We start from the raw sequence: 26,538 nt of genomic DNA, 5'->3' as shown, positions 1-26,538 counted from the left end.
TAAAACACAGAACTGTAGGTATTATAGTCAATATAATATTGAGTCCAAAATTATTTTCTACAAGCCTACTTTTTTGTGCTAGAGAAAAATGGCTTGTAAGGACCAGTGCTTTTAAAGTAGTGCTTGCAACAAATGTCATAAAAAATACCTTACTATTTACACAATTAAAAAAAAAAAAAAGCAGTTGTTATTGATTGTCACCTTGCTTTTTTATTTTTTTACATACATCTCCTGGTTGATTTAAATAAATCTATTTCATATAAGAAATGTCTGTATACAAAAAAAGACAAACAGATATAAAGAGAGGCAAGTCTGTAAATGCATTTGTTTGTGACATTTATGTAATAAGTTACATCCCAAATGGCACCCGTTCCCTATATAGTGCACTACTTTTGATCAGGGTCTATAGGGCTCTGGTTAAAAGTATAGCACTATGTAGAGAATATAGTGCCATTTTGAATGGAGAGAATTCTAACGCTACCAATATTAATACAAATTATTTTCCAGCACTTTTAATAACGAAATACTGCAAATAGGATATTTTTTACAACTCTTTTACAATATACACAACACATTCAACATTGCAACTTTTCAATACAGAATCTCTTTAAAAAGACTTGTCCTCTCATTTGGATCAATGCCCGTGAGTCTGCGTGTGACCAAGTCAATCCTCATGGAACGGGGTCTTCAGTGCGATACAGCAGTGTTTCCACGCTTTTGACCTATTCTAAAGCTAGCCCAGCTGATTCAACTCGTCAACTAATTATCAAGCCCTTGACTAAGTGAATCAGGTGTGCTCGTTCAGGGCGACAACAGAATTGTGAATCTTCTGGGGGTCCCAGTGGAGAGGTGTGAGATCCACTGTGATAAGATGACCATGACAGAATCACTTGGGGCCCTGTAAGAGAGGAGGCCTACTGAAACGACCTTTCTCGTCACGTCAGAAACTGCCGTTCCCGTTCCTCTTGCCATCGGCAGAGAATACAGTTTGTTTTAGCTCAACTTCATTTCAATTCAGGAAATCAACTTGAATCCAAATGTATATTTTTCCTCAAAGCTTTTCAATGAGGAATGATGGTTCTGGAATTTGCTTGTTTACTTCTGAATGTAAGCCATCTCCTGCTGTATTCTGGAACTTAATTTACTGAGTGATTTCACACTGTAGCCAGTCAAGAAAAGAAGAAAATGCTTCGGTTGATTTGAGTGCCATTTAAATAAATACACAACATCATTGCACTGGTAACGTAAACTTCTTCCAGGCTAAAATGCAGCATGGAAATAAACAAAACCCCAAAACGGTCATCCCTTCCTCCGATCTGCTCTCCCTCTTCATATTTAGATACCATTTGACCATAATATGGGATCTGTTTCACATATCCAATCTCAATAACATGTCAGAGGACAACCTACATACTATTTTACCAACACGTAGATCACCAAAACCTGAATCAATTCCTCTTCCTCTCTATGGGCAGATGACACAACAAAACATAACACAGAACAGAACATTTGTAAATCTACCTCACAATAATTTCAGACATCCAGCTCCTTCAAATCATGTCTCACCATTCTTCATAATGAATATTAATCTCCATATCAATCCTTTCCATACCCACATTCACTTTCCCTCCTTTAACAAGTTATACTGTACTGAAGCGCAGTACTGTAGCTATGACAGTGGTAAAACACATCTCTTCTCACAGTCTTGTTAATAATCTTTGTCCGAAACTGTATTTTGTACACCCATAAAGAAAAACAATGAAAATCACAGTGGTGAAGAAATCGCCGCTCTCTCAACCATACCCTTCATAAAAAAAAGTGTAACATGAGAAGATGCATTTGGTTTCCCCTGAGCTGTGTGCCAGTGGGGAAACTATTGTCAGAGTGCAGAGAGACACTATGCTGAGCTCTTTCACCGAGTCCTGAGTCCGTCTTACACAAATGAAATGGAGAGAATGTTACATAGAAAGTCGTAACATCACACAGTTCAGTTTAAATTCATCCTCTTTCGCGTCTCCTCCTCTGTTAAATTTTTTTATGCCCCCTGACAAAATGGTCCAATGGTCTCTCTTTGCACTGCCCCCCCCCCCCCGTCTCAGAGGTAGAAGCCAGTAGTCTGTGGGTCTGGGAGGGTGGGCAGGGTCTGTAGGGCGCCGGGCTGGGGCTGGAGACTGTCGCTGGCTGCCTGGCCGTTCACATCGGGCAGTAGACAGCTCCCTGTGTGAGCAACGTTGGTGTCGTTGAGGATGCAGCCGCTCTCCATCTAAACACAGAACAACATTAAAAAATATCATTGGAGCTGTATGCATATGATAGGACATATCATATGCATACAGCCCCCCCCACTTAACCTTTCACTGCAGTGGGATGAATCAGGGTCAGGTAGTCTTAAACAAATCTACTTTCAAACAGAAGGGTACACCTCACACACATGGTTATGGGCTTAAACAAGAAGAAGACACCAGGTCAGATATAGAGTTGACACGTACTACATTTTGAGTTTGCATCTCAATATGACACTTTATATACATCACAGAAGACTGAAATATAACAAAACCTTTTGACATAAAAACAGATTTTCTGTGGGTTTTTAGAAATAATGTTTATTATGAAAAATAGAGGATGGGTGGAACTAGACAGCAGAGATAGCAACTACTACAAGCTACAGTTAGAGTAGCTAACACACTAGCTAACTACACAAAGTAGCATATCCGCCAAACCAACAGAGTACTGACACTGGTACAAGCACTGAGCTCCACTCTCTATACTCCATAGGTGTGAGTATGTACTTTGTGGCCTCCCTGTATGAGGGAATCCCCTGTGTGTGTCTGTTGTGACAGTTTCTACCATCGGCCTAATTGTAATCCTGCTTAGTGGGCCCTAAATGGATTAGCTAGGCATCATCCATGTAGAAATCCTAATAGGGCCACCTTATATAGGCCCCCCATAGGGGCAGGCCAGCAGGACACTGCGCACCTGCAGCAGGACAAACCCATCCAGGTTAAGGTAGGCCAAACTCAACTAATCTCTAATGCTACTCAATCCCAAATCACATCAACACCCCTAGCTGGGGGTAAACAGCACCCCCTGTGGTGGGATGTGACACCGCACATATAGGCACGCACCCATGCGCATACACACAACATTGCCACACATTCTTCTGCCCCTCTATGTATTAGGTAATGACGATGGGAAAATTGTAGGTCAGGACAGCTCATGCTTGACTGGCCAGCTTGGCTCTATGTTCCTCTGGGGCGTGGTCGCTGACCCTGAAGGAAAACACAGGGAAGGCGGAGTGGGATATGGGGGCATGAATGGCTGCCGGTCCGGTTAGCAGTCGCTGCCTGGGAGCTATAGCTCTCATTGTGGGACTTCAACCTTGTTCTATTACAGTTCTTCACCATCGGCTCTTCTCTCTCTCAACAAAGAGAACAACCAACTCTATCGTTCGTTACCCTTCATGGATCTTGAAACATTAATTCAGCACAACAACAAACAACAAGGAGAGGAAGATGGTGTCCAGCATGCAGAATGGACTGTGTGCTGTACTAATGTCCAGTTCGTCTTGTCCTGAGGCCTTGTTTTGACCGACTGGGCCCCTTGTGTCACTCCCTGACAAGCCTCCTGTACTGTATTAAAAAATGTAAAAAGTTACAAATGCACAGAGGCGGGTCCTAATCTCACCTTCGTCTCCAAATGTACGGAGGCTTGTTGTGCAATTAAAACGGAGTGTCTTCACTTCAGATCAACACGTTAGCAACCGGTACAAACGTGTGTGTGTGTGTGACACGCACACCGCGCTTGATACACTCTTAAAAGCAACCTCATTCAATACTCAACGGAGCTGGGACCCTACATGACCCGAACACAACATATACTGCAACTGTACAGTACGCGACACCCTGAAGGAGCAACCATGGACGTAGCCGACACCAGTTCACTCCCAGTCAGTGTCCTGATCAGAAGTCGTGCTTGACATTATCAGCTTTGAACAGATTGTAAGGCGGTCCCTGCAGACCAGAGCTGCTTCCGTCACAATCACACTGCGGTAGGATCAGTCCCGGGCATTTAGGTCAAGGCTATGTTGTGCTACCGGCAAGGAAACAGCCCTGGCAGGAGAGGGTTTTCCTACTGCTGTCGAAGCTTACGTCGACAGAATCCCTTCAACGGTTGACTTGATTGGGAGACCTACGTTCCTCTCCATTGACAGATTCTCCACCGCCGTGACCCTTTGCTCTCCACTCATCGGTTTCACATTACATGTCCGCTCACGTCGATTTATCTTACATTGAACTGTAAATCAGCAGCCGAAACAAGCCCGAGGCAAGGGCTTCCCAATGCTACATCAGTGCCTTTACAGAGAACCATCGCTTTCATGACATAGAAATAGTGCTCCTAATGCTGGGATGTCAACCATTAACAAGACAGTCCCACAAACATACAGTCACAGAAATTCACCAAATATTACAAAAGAAATCAGGTTTATTATCCATCTATGAGCATCTTGCTTTATTCTTTGACTCTTACCTTGCAGTGAGTGGCATCTTGGGAAGCGGGGCGATTCAAAATGCCGTAGGCGCCCAGAGAAGGCATGGTGTGTTGCGGCTGTGACAGCCCCAGGATGTAATCTAAGGAGTTCTGGGTGGTGGGGTACTGGCGGTGAAAGTACGCAGATGGGACCTGTGGAGAATGTTGTTTGTGATGCTCCAGATGGTCTGAGGGGGTAGCAGTCACCCCTCCTTGTCCCTGGTAGTGACCTGTGCTCCCCACCGTACCCCAGTTCATCACCATGCCCACGGTAGTCGAAGCACCCGTACCGTAATCTGTGAGAGTGACCTCACCTCCTGTAGCATGTGAGAGGGTGTCCGCGCGCCCGTTGGTGTAGGAGACGGTGCAGGCTCCGTTAGCGGTCAGTCCCAACTGGTCGTCGTAGCCGTACCTCTGCCAATCGGGATCAGGGTGCACCCCGTTGAGAGTGGCACCGCTGTTGCTACTTGCCTTCTGCTGTTTGAAATGGCACTGAGGCTGAAGCTGGACCTGTAGGTGCTGGTTCTGCTGCTGCCACTGGCTCTGAAGATGGATGATGTTCTGGTGCTGGTGGTGTTTGAGCTGCCCGGACCCTTGAGGCCCCAGCTGGGATGTCTTACCGTTGACCAGAGGGTGAATGCTGTGGCAGTGGTCGTCCAGCCCTGCATGCAGATGCTCCTGCTGGGGAAGCCAGTGACCATTATCGACCACGGTTAGTGAGGTTGTGGGCTGCAGTGTGTCTGGCTGGCTTGGCGTGGGGACGTCCGTTTGTGTCGGGGGCCAGGGGTATTTTGCCAGAACGGGCTTTACTAAGTTGAGGTGCTGCTGCATCTGCTGAGAGAGCTGCACTATGGGTGGCTGCTTTGGTAGTCTGTGAGGGGGTAACGTGGGTTGGGGGATAGGAGGGATAGTAGCCTGGGGGTGAAGGGTAGAGATATGCATAGCGGTGGTGTCTTGATTATAAAGGTTAGGGATAAGGGTAGAATTAAGGATAGGGCCAGGGGGATGGGTTGTGGTTGAGGTTTGTGGTATGGACACGTGACTGTCCCCACCCTGGCCCTCCTCGGTCTTGTTCTCCAGCGAGTCGTGGATGTAGGAGAGGATCTCGTTGTTGGTGAGCAGGTCGTTGAGCGAGGGGATGTAGTCCGGATCCATCTCCACTCTGATCATCCTCTCATCCAGCAGCAGTAGCTCCAGATCCTCTGCGTTCAGACCCAGGTTCTCCAGAGCAGAGAACAGCTCGCTGATAGGAAGACATTTATTTTATTTGACAAATTCAAAATACATATAGACTTGGGAGTACAACAATGCATACATAAACAAAATATTGGAATTAAAAACTGAAGGGCAAAAATGGAAAGCTTGGGCAAGACTGGCTGTACAGTGGGCAGTCCAAAGGGACATTACACTCAATTAAATTGGAAAATACTTGTATATAACATTATATACAATACATACAAATATACAATCACCTGTTAGAGCATGTCTCGTCCCCCTCCAGAGATAGTGAGTCCAGGGTGGCAAGCAGTGGGTCGAAGCTGGATGGAGGCTCCCCGTTGGGGCCAGTGGAGGTGGTGGTGACCCTGTTGGGCACGGAGCTCCAGCTCTTTCCCACACCCCCACCCAGAGGGCCACTGCTACAGCCTCCACTGCTCTGCCCTTCCCCCTCGCCTCGCTCACTAAACAGACTACTGTGGAAGGACATCTTGGGCTCGACGGCTGGTTGGCACACGTACACAGACTCATCCTGCCGCATCAATGCCCCAAGCAGGGAGCTGGGGTCCAGTCCACCGTGATCCTTCGACGAGTTCTTGTCCAGCTTGGCCTTCTTGGACTTGGTCTTGCCTTTAGTCTGGAGTGAGTCGGTGAGGCCGTGGATGGGGTAGCTACTCTGGTAGAGAAGTGCTTCGCCCGTGGCGAAGGTGAAGGGGAGGTGCATGGAACGCTTCCTCAGGTGCTCTCCTCCCTCCTCCTCCCTGGGTACGAGAGGATGGAGAGAACCAATCAGAACACACTCTTTCTGTTTAGGATAAAACTCCAGCAAAGTTAAGGCTTTGTGTCCTTAAAGTTGGTGGGAGCGTCATTTTAAGTGTGCAGCAGCGGTTCCCAAACTAGGGGTCGTGACCCATGTCGGGTTGCCTGATATGCAAATGGGGTTGTGGGAGAATTTCCAAAATCCTGGTAAAAAAAAAAAAAACTAAACATATCTTCTTTGTCTCTCAAAATCAAAATGATCATGTGGTGAACTTTAAAAATCGGAATGAAAATGATTCAAATCTAAAAGTTAAAATTCAACGACAGAGCGCCCTTAGATCGTGGCAAAAGGCCGCTCTTGACGGTTGCACTTGAATCTTTTCCACGGTGAATGGCTAAGCCTGCTACGCTATGAAATCACACGCTATTGCAGAGAAGGACATTACCGGCCGCAATTGATATGGGGAAAACAATGTGTGGGGAGACAGAGGCACAGCAACTCACATCAATACCTTTGTCAGATAACACTGTGAAACTACGAATTTATGCTATAGCAAGCAATCAAGAGGAAAACTGACTGAACGACTCAAACTCCCCACCTTATGCTCTCCAAATAGATGTTAGCTGTGCTATTCACGAGGGCATATTGTTGTCTCACTATTCCCAAGCATGATATGGCACAGGGGACGTTCAATGTGCTGAAAAACAGATTCCACGGGATCGAATGGTGGGCTTTTGCACAGATGGGGCTCCATCTACCATGGGACGGTGGGCAGGCCTCTGATCTTTAGTTATGAATGTGTCGCCCTCTGCCAAATGGACGCATTGTATGATACACCTATCAGGAATCAAGGTAAGACCCAGATGCAGACTGTCGAAGTAGCAATGGTTTAACGTTCCAGAGGCAAGCAGAAGACAAGGTCAAGGCAGGCAGAGGTCGGTAATCCAGAGGGAGGCAGAGGTACAGGTCGGCGGGCAGGCTCGGTGTCAGGCTCAGGGTCAGGTAGAGTGGTCAGGCAGGCGGGCTCAGAGACAGGACAGGCAAGGGTCAGGACCGGGAGGAATAGCAAAAGAGAATAGAAGCAGGAGAACGGGAAAACGCTGGTTGACTTGAAAAACATACAAGACGAGCTGGCCCAGAGAGACAGGAAACACAGGGATGTATACACCAGGGATAATAAGTGGCACCTGGAGGGGGTGGAGACAATCACAAGACCAGGGCGTGACAACACCCACTGAGCTATATTGGATACACCGAGAGCAACTGGCGGCAAAAGAGCTGAGCGCAGAACATTGCAAACTACATTGTGCACACCTGTTCACAAAACTATTTGGGGAACTGAACGAATTGAACACAAGCATGCAGGGGAAATACAAACAAATGATATAACAAATCAGCGAAATCTGTGTGATCCTGGTTCAGTTGACATGCCGGGAAGTGAAATTGAACAGCTGATCAAGCTGCCATGTGACCGAATGCTGCAGACAATGCATTCACCGGTCACTATGGAGACGTTTTGGTTCTTGACTCGAAGGGAATACAATGCAGTCTCCCTCAGAGCATTAAAACTCATGGTATGCGGATTCAGAGCCCTCATCTGCATTAAAACCAAATATCGATCCAGGTTGGATGTGACAGGAGAGATGCGGTACGCACTGTTGACCACGCCCCCTGACCCTGAGACGCTCAGACACAACACGGGGATATGGGATATATATATGAGATAAATTATTTAAATGATTGACTGTCAAAGCCCCACATTAAAAAAGTAAACATTTCCTGTGAATTACATTTTTTCCCCCAATATATTTGGGGTCGCAAGGATTTTATTAATGTGATGAAATCCAATCTACTGTCCTCCCTCTTACTCACTGGGAACAAGAGGAGGACGAGACATAGCTTACCAGAACACTAGGGACTACTATTTGGACAAAAGTCCCTAACACTATGGACTAAAGAGCTCTGACTGTTTAGGATTACACATTACATTCACCTCATTGAAATCTTTCAAACAAACAGGGGGGCTAAAGCTGCACTTACACCAGGGGCCTCTGGGTGGCGATAATGTAGTCAGGCTTGCCGTTCTTGTAGACCAGTCTGGCGTTGGCTTGGACCCACCTCCAGCGGTTATCCTTAGTGAGCAGTCTGAACACCGTCAGCCCGCTCTCTCCGGTCTTGATCACTGGAATCACATACGACACCGAGTCAGGGGGATGTATCAGAACCAATGATTATATGGTCATAACTGAACATAGGCAACACAGTGCATATGTGCACCCATGCATGGAACCGACCCCTACACACTCACGACGCTTACAAAAGCAAGTCTGCCGAAAGATGCTGTTTGCATGCGAGTGTACATGCACCTATGCACCATCACACCTCTAAATGTACACACACACACACACACACACACACACACACACACACACACACACACACACACACCTTGATCCTTCACCCAATTGGCCTATTGTTGTCTTTGCAAGGCGTGTTGTGGAGTAGAGCACGTCTCAACTGTGCAGCTTTCCGGAGTAGGTTCATGGTGGCGAATGGACACAGGTGTGAGACACCGTCGACCCATTGTTCTAAAGAGAGGCTTGCAGTAAAGAGATGTGCAGACACGGCAGATTTACACCCAATGTGTTCCCCTGCAGTGCTGCTGAAACTCGTGTGTCACTTTTAGTGGACACTGGTGGACTTCGGATCTTTATTCCATTCCTGATATGGATATGTGGCCCCAGTTCACCACTCTGCTCTGTTCACTCTGCTCTAATCTGCTCTGGGCTTTGCACAATCTCCTCCATAATCTGGATTATGTGTAAACATATTCTCCACTCTAACCAACCATGTGTCCCACAGAGACGGGTTGATTGTTTAGCAACAAAAAACGTTGAGCGCTTAACTTTGAGGCAAAACAGACGGGATCGGCTTAAATTGCTGACATGTAGACTACATTTTGTTTCCAAATGTTAATTGAAAACATGAATTAATGTGCACAATGAGCACCTGTCTCTCAAATACATCATTAGAGTTGCTGGTTAACTAGCTAGTGAATTGTTTTGCCATATTAGAATTGACATGAAATCTGTCAAAACACCTCATAACAAGCAAGACATGGTATCAACAACAAGATAAAACTAGCTGAAACAAGCCACCTACGGTTCCCCACAAGGCAGCTTTTAGCCATCGTTGCTAGTTACCCGACCGCTCATAATCATAAAAACCGCGTGGCTTCCGGCCACATCGATGTGCGCGCATCATTTTTGTGACGTTTGTCAGCCAACGCCGTCGATATGGTTTGTCCCAATAATCCCTCCTGAAGTGTGCACTGGTTCACTACTCTCAACCAATGTAAAAGCATTGGATTGCTGTAGGCATGGGCTAGAGGGAGTGTAATATACCAGTCATTTCCTTTCAAATCCATGAAGGGAAGTGAACAAGTGTACACTTTGGGAGAAAGGAGAGACTATTAAGGATGCAACCAGACTTCCACTAACTCTCGGACAGTTTGCCAATCAAAGCTCTGCCTACATGTCTTTTAAACATACCACCCTACTACCCTGGACTACTTTCTAAAAGCAATGAAAGGTTGTGAGTCAAAAGTTTTGAAAAACAGCATATACTGTACTGAAATAAACATCTGTCGAACAATGAATACTGGATTTTTTTGTTGTTGATATTAACAACATCATGCTTGTCTTTGCACTCACTAGACTATTTTAACACTTTCATTAGGCAAATTGTCCCCTCCAGTATTTAAACTCAGAGAGCTCGATTTGTTATGTACTATTGTGAAGTGGAAAGGTCTAGGGACAACAACGGCTCAGCCACAAAGTGGAAGGCCACACAAGCTCACAAATGTGACTGTCGTAAAAATAATCTGTCCTCGGTTGCAACACTCACTACAGAGTTCCAAACGGCCTCTGGAAGCAACTTCAGCACAAGAACTGTTCGTCGGGAGCTTCACGAAATGAGTTTCCATGGACGAGCAGCCGCACACAAGCCTAAGATCACCATGCGCAATGCCAAGCGTTGGCTGGAGTGTAGTAAAGCTCACTGCCATTGGACACCGGACCGGCAAAATCTGGACCCCTACAAATCAGCCGGGCTAGACAATCTAGACCCTCTCTCTATAATATTACCTGCCGAAATTGTTGCAACCCCTATTACTAGCCTGTTCAACCGCTCTTTTGTATTGTCTGAGATTCCCAAAAATTGGAAAGTTGGCGCGGTCAGACACTCTACACCCAAACTCTACACCCAAACTTCTACCTATATCTATCCTACCCTGCCTTTCAAAGGTCTCCGAAAGCCAGGTTAACAAACAAATCACAGACCATTTCGAATCCCACCGTACCTTCTCAGCTATGCAATCTGGCTTCCGAGCTGGCCATGGGTGCACCTCAGCCATGGTCAAGGTCCTAAACGATATCATAACTGCCATCGATAAGAGACAATACTGTGCAGCCGTATTCATCGACCTGGCCAGGGCTTTCGTCTCTGTCAATCACCACATTCTTATTGGCAGACTCAACAGCCTTGGTTTCTCAAATGACTGCCTCGCCCGGTTCACCAACTACTTCTCTGTTAGAGTTCAGTGTGTCAAATCGGAGGGCCTGTTGTCCGGACCTCTGGCAGTCTCTATGGGGGTGCCACAGGGTTTAATTCTTGGGCCGACTCTCTTCTCTGTATACATCAATGAAGTCGCTCTTGCTGCTGGTGATTCTCTGATCCATCTACGCAGACGACACCATTCTGTATTCTTCTGGCCATTCTTTGGACACTGTGCTAACTAACCTCCAGACAAGCTTCTATGCCATACAACTCTCCTTCCGTGGCCTCCAACTGCTCTTAAATGCAAGTAAAACTAAATGCATGCTCTTCGACCGATCACTGCCTGCACCGGCCCGCTTGTCCAGCATCACTACTCTGGATTGTTCTGACTTATGTGGACAACTACAAATACCTAGGTGTCTGGTTAGACTATAAACTTGCCTTCCAGACCCACATTAAGCATGTCCAATCCAAAATTAAATCTAGAATCGGCTTCCTATTTCGCATCAAAGCATCCTTCACTCATGCTGCCAAACATACCCTCGTAAAACTGACTATCCTACCGATCCTCGACATTTACAAAATAGCCTCCAACACTCTACTCAACAAATTGGATGCAGTCTATCACAGTGCCATCCATTTTGTCACCAAAGCCCCATATACTACCCACCACTGTGACCTGTATGCTCTGGTTGGCTGGCCCTCGCTTCATACTCGTCGCCAAAACCCACTGGCTCCAGGTCATCTACAAGTCGTTGCTAGGTAAAGCCCCGCCTTATCACTGGTCAACATAGCAGCACCCACCCAGAGCACGTGCTCCAGCAGGTATATTTCACTGGTCACCCCGAAAGCCAATTCCTACTTTGGTCGCCTTTCCTTCCAGTTCTCTGCTGCCAATGACTGGAACGAACTGCAAAAAATAGCTGAAGCTGGAGACTTATCTCCCTCACTATCTTCAAGCACCAGCTGTCAGAGCAGCTCACAGATCATTGCACCTGTACATAGCCCATCTGTAAATAGCCCATCCAACTACCTCATCTCCATACTGTATTTATGTATTTATCTTGCTCCTTTGCACCCCAGTATCTCTACTTGCACATTCATCTTCTGCACATCTATCCATCCAGTGTTTAATTGCTATATCGTAATTACCTCGCCACTATAGCCTATTTTATTGCCTTACCTCCCTTATCTTACCTCATTTGCACACACTAAATATACTTTTTTCCCCCTACTGTACTATTGACTGTATGTTTGTTTATGCCATGTGTAACTCTGCGTTGTTGTATGTGTCAAACTGCTTTGCTTTATCTTGGCCAGGTTGCAGTTGTAAATGAGAACTTGTTCTCAACTAGCCTACCTGGTTAAATAAAGGTGAAATAAAAATAAAATTGGAAACACGTTCTCTGGAGTGGTGAATCACGCTTCACCATCTGGCAGTCCGATGGACGAATCTGTGTTTGGCGGATGCCAGGAGAACGTATCTTAACGCTACATCCATACAATGACATTTTAGACGAGTCTGTGCTTCCAACGTTTGGGGAAGGCCCTTTAAATGTTTGTTTTTTATAAAACATTTTTTTGGGGGGTAGATTAGCTTTAATATTGCAGATAGATGGTAGATTCCATAAATTTAATTGTCTGCATGATTTTCAATCTCTTAAAATAGATTTTCCTTTTTTATTTTCCCCTAACCCTACTACCCCTCTCCCAATTTGAGTAAACTAGTGGACAACAACACCTAGGCTCCTACTTCCAGCTTATTCATACTACATACAGTACCAGTCAAAAGTTTGGACACACCTACTCATTCGAGGGTTTTTCTATATTTTTACGAATTTCTACATTGTGGTGTAATAGTGACGACATCAAAACTACGAAATAACACATATGGAATCATTCAGTAACAAAAACAAGTGTTAAACAAATCTAAATATATTTTATATTTGAGATTCTTCAAAGTAGCCACCCTTCGACTTAATGACAGCTTTGCTCACTCTTGGCATTCTCTCAACCAGCTTCATGAGGTAGTCACCATGAATGCATTTCAGTTAACAGGTGTGCCTTGTTAAAAGTTAGTTTGTGGAATTTCTTTCCTTCTTAATGAGTTTGCGCCAATCAGTTGTGTTGTTACAAGGTAGGGGTGGTATACAGAAGATAAACCTATTTGGTAAAAGACCAAGTCCATGTCATGGCAAGAACAGCTAAAATAAGCAAAGAGAAACGACAGTCCATCACTACTTTGAAGGTCAGTCAATATGGAAAATATCAAGAACTTTGAACATTTCTTCAAGTGCAGTCACAAAAACTATCAAGCACTATGATGACACTGCCTCTCATGAGGACCGCCACAGGAAAGGAAGACCCAGAGTTACCTCTGCTGCAGAGGACAAGTTCATTAGAGGTACCTGCCTCAGAAATTCCAGACCAAATAAATGCTTCACAGAGTTCAGGTAACAGATACATCTCAACCTCATCTGTTCAGAGGAGACTGCGTGAATAAGGCCTTTGTGGTCTAATTGCTGCCAAGAAACCACTACTTAAGGACACCAGTAAGAAGAAGAGACTTGCTTGGGTCAAGAAACACAAGCAATGGACATTAGACCAGTAGAAATATGTCCTTTGGTCTGAGGAGTCCAAATTTGAGATTTTTGGTTCCAACCGCCATGTCTTTGTGAGACACAAAGTAGGTGAACAGATGATTTCCTCATATGTGGTTCCCCCCACCGTGAAACATGGGTAGATGCAGTGCTATGTTGGTGACATCGTCAATGATTTATTTATAATTCAAGGCACACAACCAGCATGGCTACGACAGCTTTCTGCAGTGATACCCCATCCCACCTGGTTTGCGCTTCGTGGGACTATCATTTGTTTTCCAACAGGACAATGACCCAACACACCACCAGGTTGTGTAAGGGCGATTTAACCAAGATGGAGAGTGATGGAGTGCTGCATCAGATCACAATCACCCGACCTCAAACCAATTGAGATGGTTTGGGATAAGTTGGACTGCAGAGTGAAGGAAAAGCAGCTGACAAGTGCTCAGCATATGTGGGAACTCCTTTAACCTGTTGCGGCGAGCAACCCCGTATCCGGGATCCTATTTATAGCCTCAAGCTCATTACCATAACGCAACGTTAACTATTCATGAAAATCGCAAATGAAATGAAATAAATATATTTGCTCTCAAGCTTAGCCTTTTGTTAACAACACTGTCATCTCAGATTTTCAAAATATGCTTTTGAACCATAGCTAAACAAGCATTTGTGTAAGAGTATTGATAGCTTAGCATAGCATTAAGCCTAGCATTCAGCATGCAACATTTTCACAAAAACAAGAAAAGCATTCAAATAAAATCATTTACCTTTGAAGAACTTCAGATGTTTTCAATGAGGAGACTCTCAGTTAGATAGCAAATGTTCAGTTTTTCCAAAAAGATTATTTGTGTAGGACAAATCGCTCCGTTTTGTTCATCACGTTTGGGTAAGAAAACCCCCGAAAATTAAGTCATTACAATGCAAACTTTTTTCCAAATTAACTCCATAATATCGACAGAAACATGGCAAACGTTGTTCAATCCTCAAGGTGTTTTTCACATATCTATCGATGATAAATCATTCGTGGCAGTTTGGTTTCTCCTCTGAAGAAAATGGAACGCGCATGGACCTGGAGATTACGCAATAATTTCGACGGAGGACACCGGGCGGACACCTGGTAAATGTAGTCTCTTATGGTCAATCTTCCAATGATATGCCTACAAATACGTCACAATGCTGCAGACACCTTGGGGAAACGACAGAAAGTGCAGGCTCATTCCTGGTGCATTTACAGCCATATAAGGAGACATTGGAACACAGGGCATTCAAAATCTGGACTGTTTCCTGTATGAAATTTAATCTTGGTTTCGCCTGTAGCATTAGTTCTGGGACACTCACAGATAATATCCTTGCAGTTTTGGAAACGTCAGAGTTTTTTCTTTCCAAAGCTGTCAATTACATGTATAGTCGAGCATCTTTCCGTGACAAAATATCTTGTTTAAAACGGGAACGTTTTTTTTATCCAAAAATTAAAAGAGCGCCTCCTATCTCGAAGAAGTTAATTAAGACTGTTGGAAAAGCATTCCAGGTGAAGCTGGTTGAGAGAATGCCAAGAGTGTGCAAAAGTTGTAATCAAGGCAACGGGTTGCTACTGTTAGCAATTTATGTCATTCTTCAATAACGCAAACTCCAAAGCAAATCAGGGGGAGAAAAATAGGTTTATTTGAGAAGGACATACCATAGATGTTATGCTAGGAGGTAGATGTTCAGTCTCCCCTGTCCTCAGCTTTTCTCCACAGAACAAAGGACAGGATGCCATTTATAACCCCCCACCCTAGCCTGGGGTTGACCAATCAGAAGTCCTTGCAGTACATCTGGGCCAAATACCATTAGTACTCTAGTTTTTATTCCTCTCATCCTCTGCATTGTGTATTTATCTTCAAAATATTCTTATTCACCTTTGAAGAATCTCAAATATAAAATATATTTAGATTTGTTTAACACTTTTATGGTTACTGCATGATCCCATATGTGTTATTTCATAGTGTTGATATCTTCACTATTTTTAGTAAAATAGTAAAAATTAAGAAAATCCCTTGAATGAGTAGATGTGTCCAAACGTTGGACTGGTACTGTACATTTTACAGACACAATGTGTTTTACAATAGTTATTTTTTGTTGGTTTTCAATCCCGTCCTTCAGCTACCATCAAACCCCTCCAATCAATCTATCGCTGAAGCTCATCCAGTCTGATTTCTGTTTTGCTATATAACTGTGCTGTTTCACAAAAGCTCTGAACCTATACACATTTTATGGACACAGTATATTTGACATGAGTCATCTTGTTGTTATTAATACACAAAGAGAGGTCCATACATAAATGGTTTGTTGAGATCGGTGTGGAAGAACGTGGAAGAGATCGGTGTGGAAGACTGGCCTGCACATAGCTCTGAACTCAAATCCATCTTTGGGAAGAATTGGAACGCCGACTGATCAGTGCCGACCTCACTAATGCTCTTGTGGCTGAATGAAAGCAAGTCCCTGCAGCAATGTTCCAACATCTAGTGGAAAGCCTTCCCAGAACAGTGGAGGCTGTTATAGTAGCAAAGGGCGGACCAAGTCCATATTAATGCCCATGATATTGGAATGAGATGTTCGACGAGCATACTTTTGGCCATGTAGTGTATATCAAGTTAAATTGTCAAGTTACTGTTCTAAACCAATGTTATTTGGAATATCCCATTATTATTATTAAAGGTAGAGATGTCATAGTAAAAGCCTTACTGCGGACGTGGTTCTCAGCACAGTAGAGCATATCAGCTGCATGGATAAACTGGTATCCAGAGCCTCGAACCCGGAGCTCAGCCTCAGTGTAGCCCAGCACGATCTTCCCCCTGCAATGCAATAAGATACACAAAAACACCATTATTATAGACGAGACAATAGTCGTCTATTATAGGCATTGGTTGAAGCTCAGTGTTAAATATATGACACCAACCTCAATGAAACTCCCAAATCAACTTGTAGGTACACAACACACTCATCCGCCTCTCGTCATGAGCCTTTCGTCCTTTACCGAGAACCACATGCCAGATTTTTTAACTGCAGATTTTTTTATAGGGCAGTTAGCAATTGATTTTTAAAATTGTTTATTGCGCCTACCCATCTTAAATCCTAGACGGTGGATTAAAACAAGACTAAAGAGTCCATAAAGTGACTATTGGGCTTTAGAACAACGCCGGCTTGACTAAGTTTGTAGGTGCAGCAGTTTTTATTAAACGTATAAATTATCGCTCTCACGTGCACATTTGCGTCTGTTAAGAAACAACGATCATCTACCTTTTTTGTAGCTGACAATGCTAACATCTTTAGCCGAAACTCATAGTCCTAACACTGGGTTGGTTGCTCGGCAACAACAGAGCTGCTTGTCCCACCTGCCAGTCATATGAAGTGTACATGAGCAAACCTAGTCTAATGTATATGTCTAGCTATATGGTGGTATTCAAGCTAAGGTTAATCAATTAATGCAAACGGATATTTTGATTAGCTAGGTAGCTGACGTTACTTGTACAAAGTCCAACTGCTAGCTTCTGTAGCTAACACCAGTCCGCTGAAAGCTAACTAGCTAACCAACAGGCAAATACAGGTAGCTAGCCAATGAATGTGGTTTTGTTTTGTTTCGCTAGCTGGCTACCGTAACATTATACGAGTAAGATGAGCGCTAGCGTTGGTAAGGTAAGTTAGCTAACCAACAAGTGATGAAAGCTAGCTAGCTATATTTTGACACGTAGGGCTTTTCACATAATGCTAAAGTCATCACCCCTTTACTGCTGATCTAGACACTTGCGTGTAAATTGGAGAACAAACAAATATGATAGCCAATTAAATGTATCCAAGTAACCTTGGCAAACGTTATACTGTAACATTAGATAACGTGTATGGTCAGTTCATGCACCACAATATATAATACATTCTTACACAAAACATATAGCTAGTTAACGTTAAGTTTAAAACCACAAAACTTTGGGAAAACTGCCACGCTAATCACATTAATCTGCATTGTACGTACCAAGCTACGGTAACGCTAAAACGAGGTAGCCAGATTTCAGACAGGATAAACACTGCAGTTAGTTATGCTACATTTCCCCAGACTAAGAACAACCAAGACCAAAACACAAACCATAGCCAAGAAAACAAATAGCATTGTTAAGAAATTGTAAGTTAGCTATGTTGAACTGCATATAGTAAATGGTTGAACCCCAAACACACACGTAAACAGAACCTCGGTTGTGCATGCTTACCAGACTGACAGCATCGCTGTTTCAAACACTTCTCGAATAAATTCCAGCTCCAGCATAAACTACCTATCCTGCCGTCTTGACATTTCTACTCCAAATGTGTGTCATATTACTTTTCCGTGTGTTCACAGAAAATCTGAAATCGCCATCCACAAGTAAAACGTAGTCAGGGGGCTCCACGCGCTGCACCAGGTTAAAACAACAACATCAGAATCATTGCTTGCTTAGTGACTTCTTGTGTGCCAGTCAGTCTCATAGACTAGACGTAACATAGCAAATGTGTATCCAGGACACTGAAATATGTATCTTATGTTACGTTTGGTATGGTTACATCAGACAGAAGGTTACTTGAAGGAGACTTTTCCTATTTCTGAAGTAAATCTCTATTTTTGATGTAAAATGGCATGTTCTCAAAAACAAACCAAATCACAAAAAAGTGTCTGGACCCTTCTATAACATGCCATCACAAATAGAGATTTACTTCAGAAATAGGAAAAGCCTCGAGGGTGGTTGGTCGGGGTGGAAGGATGGGCATATAACGCAGATGTCTAGCAACTCAAAAGTTGTTCAAATCTTGAACAACTTTAGCATTTTAGCTAACTACCAACTTTGCAACTACTTACTACTTTTTTAGCTAATATACTTTGCAACCTTAACCCTTTAACCTCACTCCTAACCTTAACCCCTAGCCTAGCAAACGTTAGACACCTAGCTAACATTAGTGTTAGCCACCTAGCTAACATTAGCCATAACAAATAGGAATTTGTAGCATACCATCCATATTTTGACCATTCTTTCATTTATAGTTTTGACAGCCCCCTCCCACCCTCCCGACACACACACACACACACACACACACACACACACACACACACACTTATTTACATTTATTAGGTAGCTCTTAAAAGAGCCTTTGACTTTGTGGAGAGGCAGGCAAGGGGTGTGTACTACTGTGTGCATCTTGCTAGAACGGAGGAATGATCAGCTCTCAGACTCTCAAGCCATCCCTCCCTTGGTTTTTGCCCTAGCACTACACAGATGATTCAAATAACCAACTCATTATCAAGCTTTGATTATTTGAATCAGCTGTGTAGTGCTAGGGCAAAAACTAAAAATTGCATCCAGGGGGGACTACAGGACCAAGTTTGGGAAACCCTGCCCTACGGTAATGCCCAAGGAAGTGGCCAACTGTGTGCATGCGCCTGTCACGGAGAATTGCAAACACCAGCTGGTTGACAGAGTGCCTGGCCATCTCTATGCGCTTGTTGATGTCCTCCTCCCACTGAAACATCCAACTCCTCTACTGTGTGATGACAGAGTAGACCACCGATGTCCTGTGAACATTCGGATGACTACCTCCTAATCAGCTGGTGTCTGACTGCACCAGGGCTGTCCCCTTTATGTGTCCCAAGACGTTTCCACCGAGGTGGATGACTATGATATATTCACAATCACTTCTCGCCTTGGCCAGAAATCATTTTTCAGAACCCTTCCATTGCGGACAGCTCATCCATATTTTGCGCTCCTGTAGTCATCTAGCCAGCTAGATTGTATAATCGAATAGTAAATATTTGCTTCAGTCTTTGTTTCCTTGCTCTTGCCAATTTGCTTTGAGCAATGATCAGTAGGAGTATAAGCTGGGATCTTATCAATAAATCGATTGATAAAACACATGACATTGTGAGGGTTCACAAGGAGAGCATGTGTTATGTTGTATTATAAACTGGGTGGTTTGTGCCCTGAATGCTGATTGGCTGAATGCTGTGGAATATCAGACCGTATACCACGGGTATGACAAACATTTATTTGTACTTTTCTAATTGGTAACCAGTTTATAATAGCTATAAGGCACCTCGGGGGTTTGTGGTATATGACCAATATACCACAGCTAAGGGTTGTAATCCAGGCACTCCGCATTGTGTCGTGGAAAAGAACAGTCCTTATATTGGCCATATACCTCACCCCCTCTGGTCTTATTGCTTAATTATAATGTTGTATAATAATGTTGCATAATCACCTTCCGGTGTAAAAAAACACGGAAATAAAATTTAAAAACAATATTTTTAAGTGAGAATAGGCATTGGTCTGAAGCCAAAAAAAGAAAGGAAATTCACGAGCACCCATGCTCTACCAAGGCTTTCCAGCACACAGCTTTCACCTACTACAGTATATATGTTGATATTGTACTTCAAACTATGTATCATTTGGCTGTATGTATTTTTAGAACTAGGCCTATTGTAAATTTGTATTAATGTTGCTTCACCATCTTTATTGCAAAAATAAATACAAGTACAAACATAACTTGTTTGAAACACAATTGGTTCTGAGCTTATGTCAATATTACACAGGTAAGCTAACGGTTACAGAAATCAGGCATGTAGACAGGCTCTATCTATCTGAGCTACTATGTCCAACACACCACCTGTTGTTATGTTGGGAAGCCTACTGACCAAAAAAGGTTGTTATTATGATATATTTTTTTCAATGACATGTTTTGCGCCACATTACTACAAGACAAAACAGCTTAATAAAGCCTGATGGTCTCGTAAGTATTTATAGAAAAGCTTGCTTTCATTTAATAAAAAATGCATGAAAAGGTAGCGTAATGAGAGCTTCTCACTGTGGAGTGTGAAGAATCAAATACTTTACCTTGCATGTGGTACAAATCACATTATCGTGGAAGCACCTTCTGCAAGAGTATGAGTTAGACTGTTTGAGAAGGTTTGAATCCTATTCATCCTGCCTACACATAGTTTGAAGTACAATACCAACATAGTTATTGTAGTAGGTCAAAGCAGTTTGCCTGAAAACCTTAGTAGAGCATGGGCGGAATAGGTATTGTGGTGCTCGTGACTTTCCTTTCTTTTTCGGGTTCAGATTATTCTCACTTTTAAAACACTTGTTTAGTTTTTTATTAGAGACAGGACATCAATGGCAGTGAAAATATGTTTGAATTACCACTACTTCAAACATATTATAGCCACATGACAAGAAATTGCTCTTCACAGTAAGAAATACCCTAGCAACACTCCAGCAGGCAAAACTGGTTGAAATTACATCATTACAACCAGATTACAACGAGTTCCGTTTTTAAAAGGGGTTCTAATGAAGTTAATTCAACCACGTATAACCGGTGGAACTTTAACAACATCCCATCATAATGTGAAGTAAGACTGAATAGCGTGAGCATACTTGGCGTCGCAGGCCATGGGGGTGAAGTCCAGCTTGTGTTTGGTCCTGAAGATCATGTTCTTGGTCCTGATCTCCAGGATGGATGGAGGCTGGAGGGGGGTAGCGATGGCAAACAGGGCCAGCTGGGGGGGCACGTTGCAGCCGTCATCCAGGTGGCAGTTCTGGCCATGCAGGAACTTCAGACGGCCCTGGAGGGTCAGGGCCTGGGGAGAAAGAAAAAAAAAGCTGGTTGGTCCAGGCTTCCTCATACAGTATTCGTTTGGAAACCAATAGCCGAGTATTGAACGAGACTTGGAAGGATAGCAACGTGAGACAACAGTAGTACTAATAGTAAATACTATTAGAAAATACTATTAGTAAATACTAAAAGTATACTATTGTATTACTAGTATTAAAATAATAAAATAAAATATTAGTATGTAAATAGTACTAGTATTTGTGCACTTGACTGAGCTTGTCTGGTACCAATGGAATAGTTTCAAAAGTGCAAAGTGAAAACCCTGCCCATCTGACACCATAGACAGAGGAAATCGAAAAGATGAAAGTATTTGAAAGAAAATGGATACTAATTGAACCCAGGTCTGGTGTAGAGCAGTGCAGCTACTGTAAGACATGGATGTACTGCGCAGTATTTAGGCCTGTCGTCCCATTGATGGCCTTTAAGATGTGCCGAGATTTGTTGCATCCTGGAGGGAGACGCACTGATGGATCAAAACACAGTGTGCGTTTTGAAGAACAGTGTTTTGGCAACTTTCCATCCCTTAAGTCACTGTCCCTCTTCCACTCTCCCTCTCTCCCCCCTCTCTCCCTTCTCCCCCAGTTTGTCCATCTGATCGTGGAGCTGTGCTGTAAGCTGGTGGAGAACATGTGTATAGAGTACACAAGTGTCTACAGGGTGCTGAGCAACAACACCATCATATCCATTAGACCAAGAGGAAACTCCCTTTAGCCAAGTCGCAGGCATGGCTTCCCCATCACGAGACCATGATCAACCATGAGCACGACTCATGTCTGCTACACACAAACACAGTAAAAAAAAAATTAAAAAGTCAAACAAAGGAAACTAATATTCCCATTTTTCCAGACCTAAAATAACCCTTGTTTCTTTCAAGGTCTAGCTTATCTTATGACATTATTGTTTTTGGTCCATATGCAGCCGTTTTCATCTCAATATTAAATCATTTCTGCGTGACAATTAAGTACCTTACTGTAATAGTTTTCCAATAAAATTGTAAAAAATAATCCAAAATAGCTTTTTAGCAAAACAACCCCTTTTTCTTTAGACTGTCTGTGAGTGGTCTGAGTGAGGGACCTAATTGGAGGGGCTTAGTGGGAGTGATATGTAACCTGAAAACTAGCTAGGTTTGGACCTTTGTTATTGGCATACTAACTTATGCTGCCTGGTGGTGTCACCAGGCAGGCTATAACTCCACCCATTCAAAACTTGCTGATTACAAGGTCCTGTGTAGATTGTATTTTCAACCAGCAACTATTAGGAAATAACACTGCAAAATATCTTTCATACTTTTACAGTCTTAGTTTCATCAGCTGTTATATGACACAAAACACAGGAAACATAATTTTGACTGCACTGGGCCTTTACTGTAAAATATAATTTTGTTTAAATTTTTCTTTCTTCTTCTGTAAAGGAAGTTTGAAGGACCCTGTTCCTCTCTTGGCTTCAAGCTCCAGTGTTTGGGACAGATTTATGTCCGGGTTTAGCTTGATGAGGCTCCTGGACTTCAATATGGACTGCCGTGGGGAGCAGAGTTATTGCGTAAGCCTTCGCCAGCTGCGAATGTTGAATTCCTGAAAGGGAGAAAACATGAGAAATGATTCACGAGCACAACCAAGCTTGCTTCAGTCACGTTTGTTCATGAATGAGAAGCTGGCTGTATGTTCCACATATAGGAATACCTAAACATCAACAATCAAACTGCTTAGACATCAATACAGCTCACACTCAGATGAATGATGAGCATATTGATTGCTGGTACACTTTATGGTACTGTACTTATGTATTTATTAAAGGCACATTTAATTATACCACATATACTTGTACTGAGGCTTGCTCATGGCAGTGGCTGCATCTGCACTGGCAGGATGATGTGGGCGCTGGCCCAAGGCCTGAGTTGCTATCCGCTCAACGGTCATCATGCCAGGGCTGGAACTCAGCGGAGCTAGTTGGTTGCTGAAGTAGTAGGCAGCTGCATGGGACTGGGCCTGTGGAATGTGCACATTGGAGTAAAAGGCTATATGGAATTCTAAGTTAGCATTTCTCAATAAAATGTTCATTACTCATGTCCAAGTTTGATATATGATTTTCTGCATGGACTCTTGTTTGGATTTACCTGTGGAACAGGAGGCTGGTAGGAGTTGATGATGGGGTTGGGTACTGCCATGACACTGACCATCCTCTGCTTGTACCGGTCTGCCAGGTATTGTTGCCGCTGTTCCTTGCTCTGAGCCAGGGCCACGTAAAGCGGCTTGGTTCCCACAATACGGCCATTCATCTCCGTCACAGCCTTGGTGGCCTCCTCGGGGGAGGAGAGGGAAACAAAGCCAAAGCCTTTGCTGCGCCCGCTCTCCGTCATCACCTTGGCGCTGATGATTGTTCCGAATGCAGAAAACTCCTTCCTTAAACGGTGATCATCAAAGGCATCATCCAGGTTCTTTACAAAGAGATTTACACCTCTGTATTTGGCCTTGGGGTCAGGCTTCTTCTGCCCAAACTTGAGTTTCAGCAACGTCTGGCGCTCGGCTTTCTTCTGTGCGCGGCCTACATATATCAGCCTCCCGTTTAGCTCCTTCCTGTTCATCTCGTTCACGGCTCTCTGTGCATCCTCATGCCTCTCGAAGCAAACAAAACCGAACCCACTCGACTTCCCGTTATCGTCTTTCATAACCTTGACACTAACGGTTGGTCCATATTTTCCAAAAAGCTCAATCAGTTTCTCATCGTTCGTGTCTCTGCCAAGGTTCTTGACAAACACGTTAGTGAACTCTCTGGCCTTGGCTCCAAGCACCTCCTCTCGCTCTTTGCGTGACTTAAAGTGCTCGAGAAACACTTTTTCGTTATCCATTAACATGCCATTTAATTTCTCGATGGCTCTATCAGCAGCCTCCTGGGTCTTGTACTGAATATAACCATAACCTTTGGAATGGCCATTCTCGTCACAAACTACCTTGCTAGAGTAGATGTCTCCAAATGCTGAGAAGGTCTCGTACAGGTTTTTGTTTGTTATAGACTTCTTGTCCAGGTTCTTGATGAAGATGTTTCCCACCCCACTCTTCCTCAGGGTACAGTCAGGATCAGACCTCATGATGCGTAGATATCTTCCTTCGAGCATATCATTGCTGAACATGAGCAGGGCACGATCAGCATCGTCTTGCTGATAAAAGTTAACGTAGGCGTACCCGAGGGAACGATGTGTATCCCGATCCCTACATAAACGAACAGAAAAGATTGGTCCAGCCTCACTAAACATCTCGTTTAGGTCTGCCTCGGTGACATTTTGGTGGAGGTCACCAACATACAAAGAATTCATTTTGGAGATTTTGGACCTAATTCACACGTATTGAAGCTAGCTCAAGAACACAGAATGACAGGTGAATGAACAGCTGTCATGTACTTAAATTCCCGGAACTAACTCATTTGTGATGTCATAAGTGATGTAGCGTGAAATGCAATTCTGATGTTCCATCTTTTCTTTATTGCATCATAGTCATGTAGTTAACAGGATTTAGATAGCAAACATAAATATTTACAATTTGAACACATAAATAAATGTAACCCAATCTTTATTTTTTAACAGTTTGGGAAGTCAGAGAGAGAGATACAGTTGAAATCGGAAGTTAACATACACTTAGGTTGGAGTCATTAAAACTCGTTTTTCTTGTTAACAAACTATAGTTTTGGCAAGTCGGTTAGGACATCTACTTTGTGCATGACACAAGTAATTTTTCTAACAAGTATTTACAGACAGATTATTTCACTATCACAATTCCAGTGGTTCAGAAGTTTACATACACTAAGTTGACTGTGCCTTGGAAAATTCCAGAAAATTATGTTATGGCTTTAGAAGCTTCTGATAGGCTAATTGACATAATTTCAGTCAATTGGTGGTGTACCTGTGGATGTATTTTAAGGCCTACCTTCAAACTCAGTGCCTTTTTGCTTGACATCATGGGAACCTCAAAAGTAATCAGCCAAGACCTCTGTATCATATATCCAACTTGGACATGAGTAACATTTTATTCTAGACCTCCACAAGTCTGCTTCATCCTTCGGAGCAATTTCCAAACGCCTGAAAGGAGCACGCCTGAAAGGAGCAAGTTAATCTGTACAAACAATGGTAAGCAAGTATAAACACCATGGGGCCATGCAGCCATCATACCGCTCAGGAAGGAGACGTAATTCTGTCTCCTAGAACTGAACGTACTTTGGCTCGAAAAGTGCAAATCAATCCCAGAATAACAGCAAAGGACCTTGTGAAGATGCTGGAGGAAACAGGTACAAAAGTATATATATTTACAGTAAAACGAGTCCTTATATCAACATAACCTGAAAGGCAGCCCAGCAAGGAAGAAGCCACTGCTCCAAAACTGCCATAAAAAAGCCAGACTACGGTTTGCAACTGCACATGGGGACAAAGATCATACTTTTTGGAGAAATGTCCTCTGGTCTGATGAAACAAAAATAGAACTGTTTGGCCATAATTCCCATCGTTATGATTGGAGGAAAAACGGTGAGACTTGCAAGCCGAAGAACACCATCCCAACCGTGAATTCACAGGGGTGGCAGCATCATGTTGTGGGGGTGCTTTGCTGCAGGAGGGACTGGTGCACTTCACAAAATAGATGGCATCATGAGTTGGGAAAATTATGTGGAAATATTGAAGCAACATCTCAAGACATCAGTCAGGAAGTTAAAGCTTGGTTGCAAATGAGTCTTCCAAATAGACAATGACCCCAAGCATACTTCCAAAGATGTGGCAAAATGGCATAAGGACAACAAAGTCAAGGTATTGGAGTGGCCATCACAAAGCCCTGACCTCAATCTTATAGAAAATGTATGGGCAAAACTGAAATAGCGCATGCGAGCAAGGATGCCTACAAACCTGACTCAGTTATACCAGCTTTGTCAGTAAGAATGGGCCAAAATTCACCCAATTTATTGTGGGAGGCTTGTGGAAGGCTACCTGAAACATTTGACCCAAGTTAAACAATTTTAAGGCAATGCTACCAAATACTAATTGAGTGTATGTAAACTTCTGACCCACTGGGAATGTGATTAAAGAAATAAAAGCTTAAATAAATCAGTCTCTCTAATATTATTCTGACATTTCACATTCTTAAAATAAAGTGGTGATCCTAACTGACCTAAGAGAGGGAATTTTCCTTGGATTAAATGTCAGGAATTGTGAAAAACTGAGTTTAAATGTATTTG

General features: G+C 43.3%; 2 protein-coding genes across 3 annotated transcripts in view; both read right to left on the bottom strand.

Moving 5' to 3' along the window:
* Positions 1-2,085: 2,085 nt before the first annotated feature.
* The window catches only part of LOC118363709 (aryl hydrocarbon receptor-like), an 84,242-nt gene continuing 59,789 nt past the window's right edge, over positions 2,086-26,538 (bottom strand). For both annotated transcript variants that reach the window (XM_052488527.1, XM_052488528.1), the window contains 6 exons: positions 21,090-21,292; positions 16,384-16,493; positions 8,543-8,684; positions 6,000-6,503; positions 4,528-5,770; positions 2,086-2,263 (listed from right to left, as the gene is read on the bottom strand). In XM_052488527.1, the coding sequence (XP_052344487.1) occupies positions 2,096-2,263; positions 4,528-5,770; positions 6,000-6,503; positions 8,543-8,684; positions 16,384-16,493; positions 21,090-21,292 (2,370 nt within the window). In that variant the 3' untranslated portion in view covers positions 2,086-2,095. The remainder of the gene's footprint in view (positions 2,264-4,527; positions 5,771-5,999; positions 6,504-8,542; positions 8,685-16,383; positions 16,494-21,089; positions 21,293-26,538) is intronic.
* LOC118363221 (polyadenylate-binding protein 1A-like) lies at positions 22,832-24,658 on the bottom strand. Its single transcript, XM_035743890.2, has 3 exons — positions 23,441-24,658; positions 23,137-23,312; positions 22,832-22,898 (listed from the first exon to the last, which is right to left on the bottom strand). Exons 1-3 carry the CDS (start codon positions 24,635-24,637, stop codon positions 22,832-22,834), a joined length of 1,440 nt encoding a protein of 479 aa, XP_035599783.1. The 5' UTR covers positions 24,638-24,658.

The sequence above is a fragment of the Oncorhynchus keta genome, chromosome 30, assembly GCF_023373465.1.
Source record: "Oncorhynchus keta strain PuntledgeMale-10-30-2019 chromosome 30, Oket_V2, whole genome shotgun sequence".
In the NCBI taxonomy this organism is placed as follows: Eukaryota; Metazoa; Chordata; class Actinopteri; order Salmoniformes; family Salmonidae; genus Oncorhynchus; species Oncorhynchus keta.
This window is presented reverse-complemented; position numbering and strand designations above follow the sequence as displayed.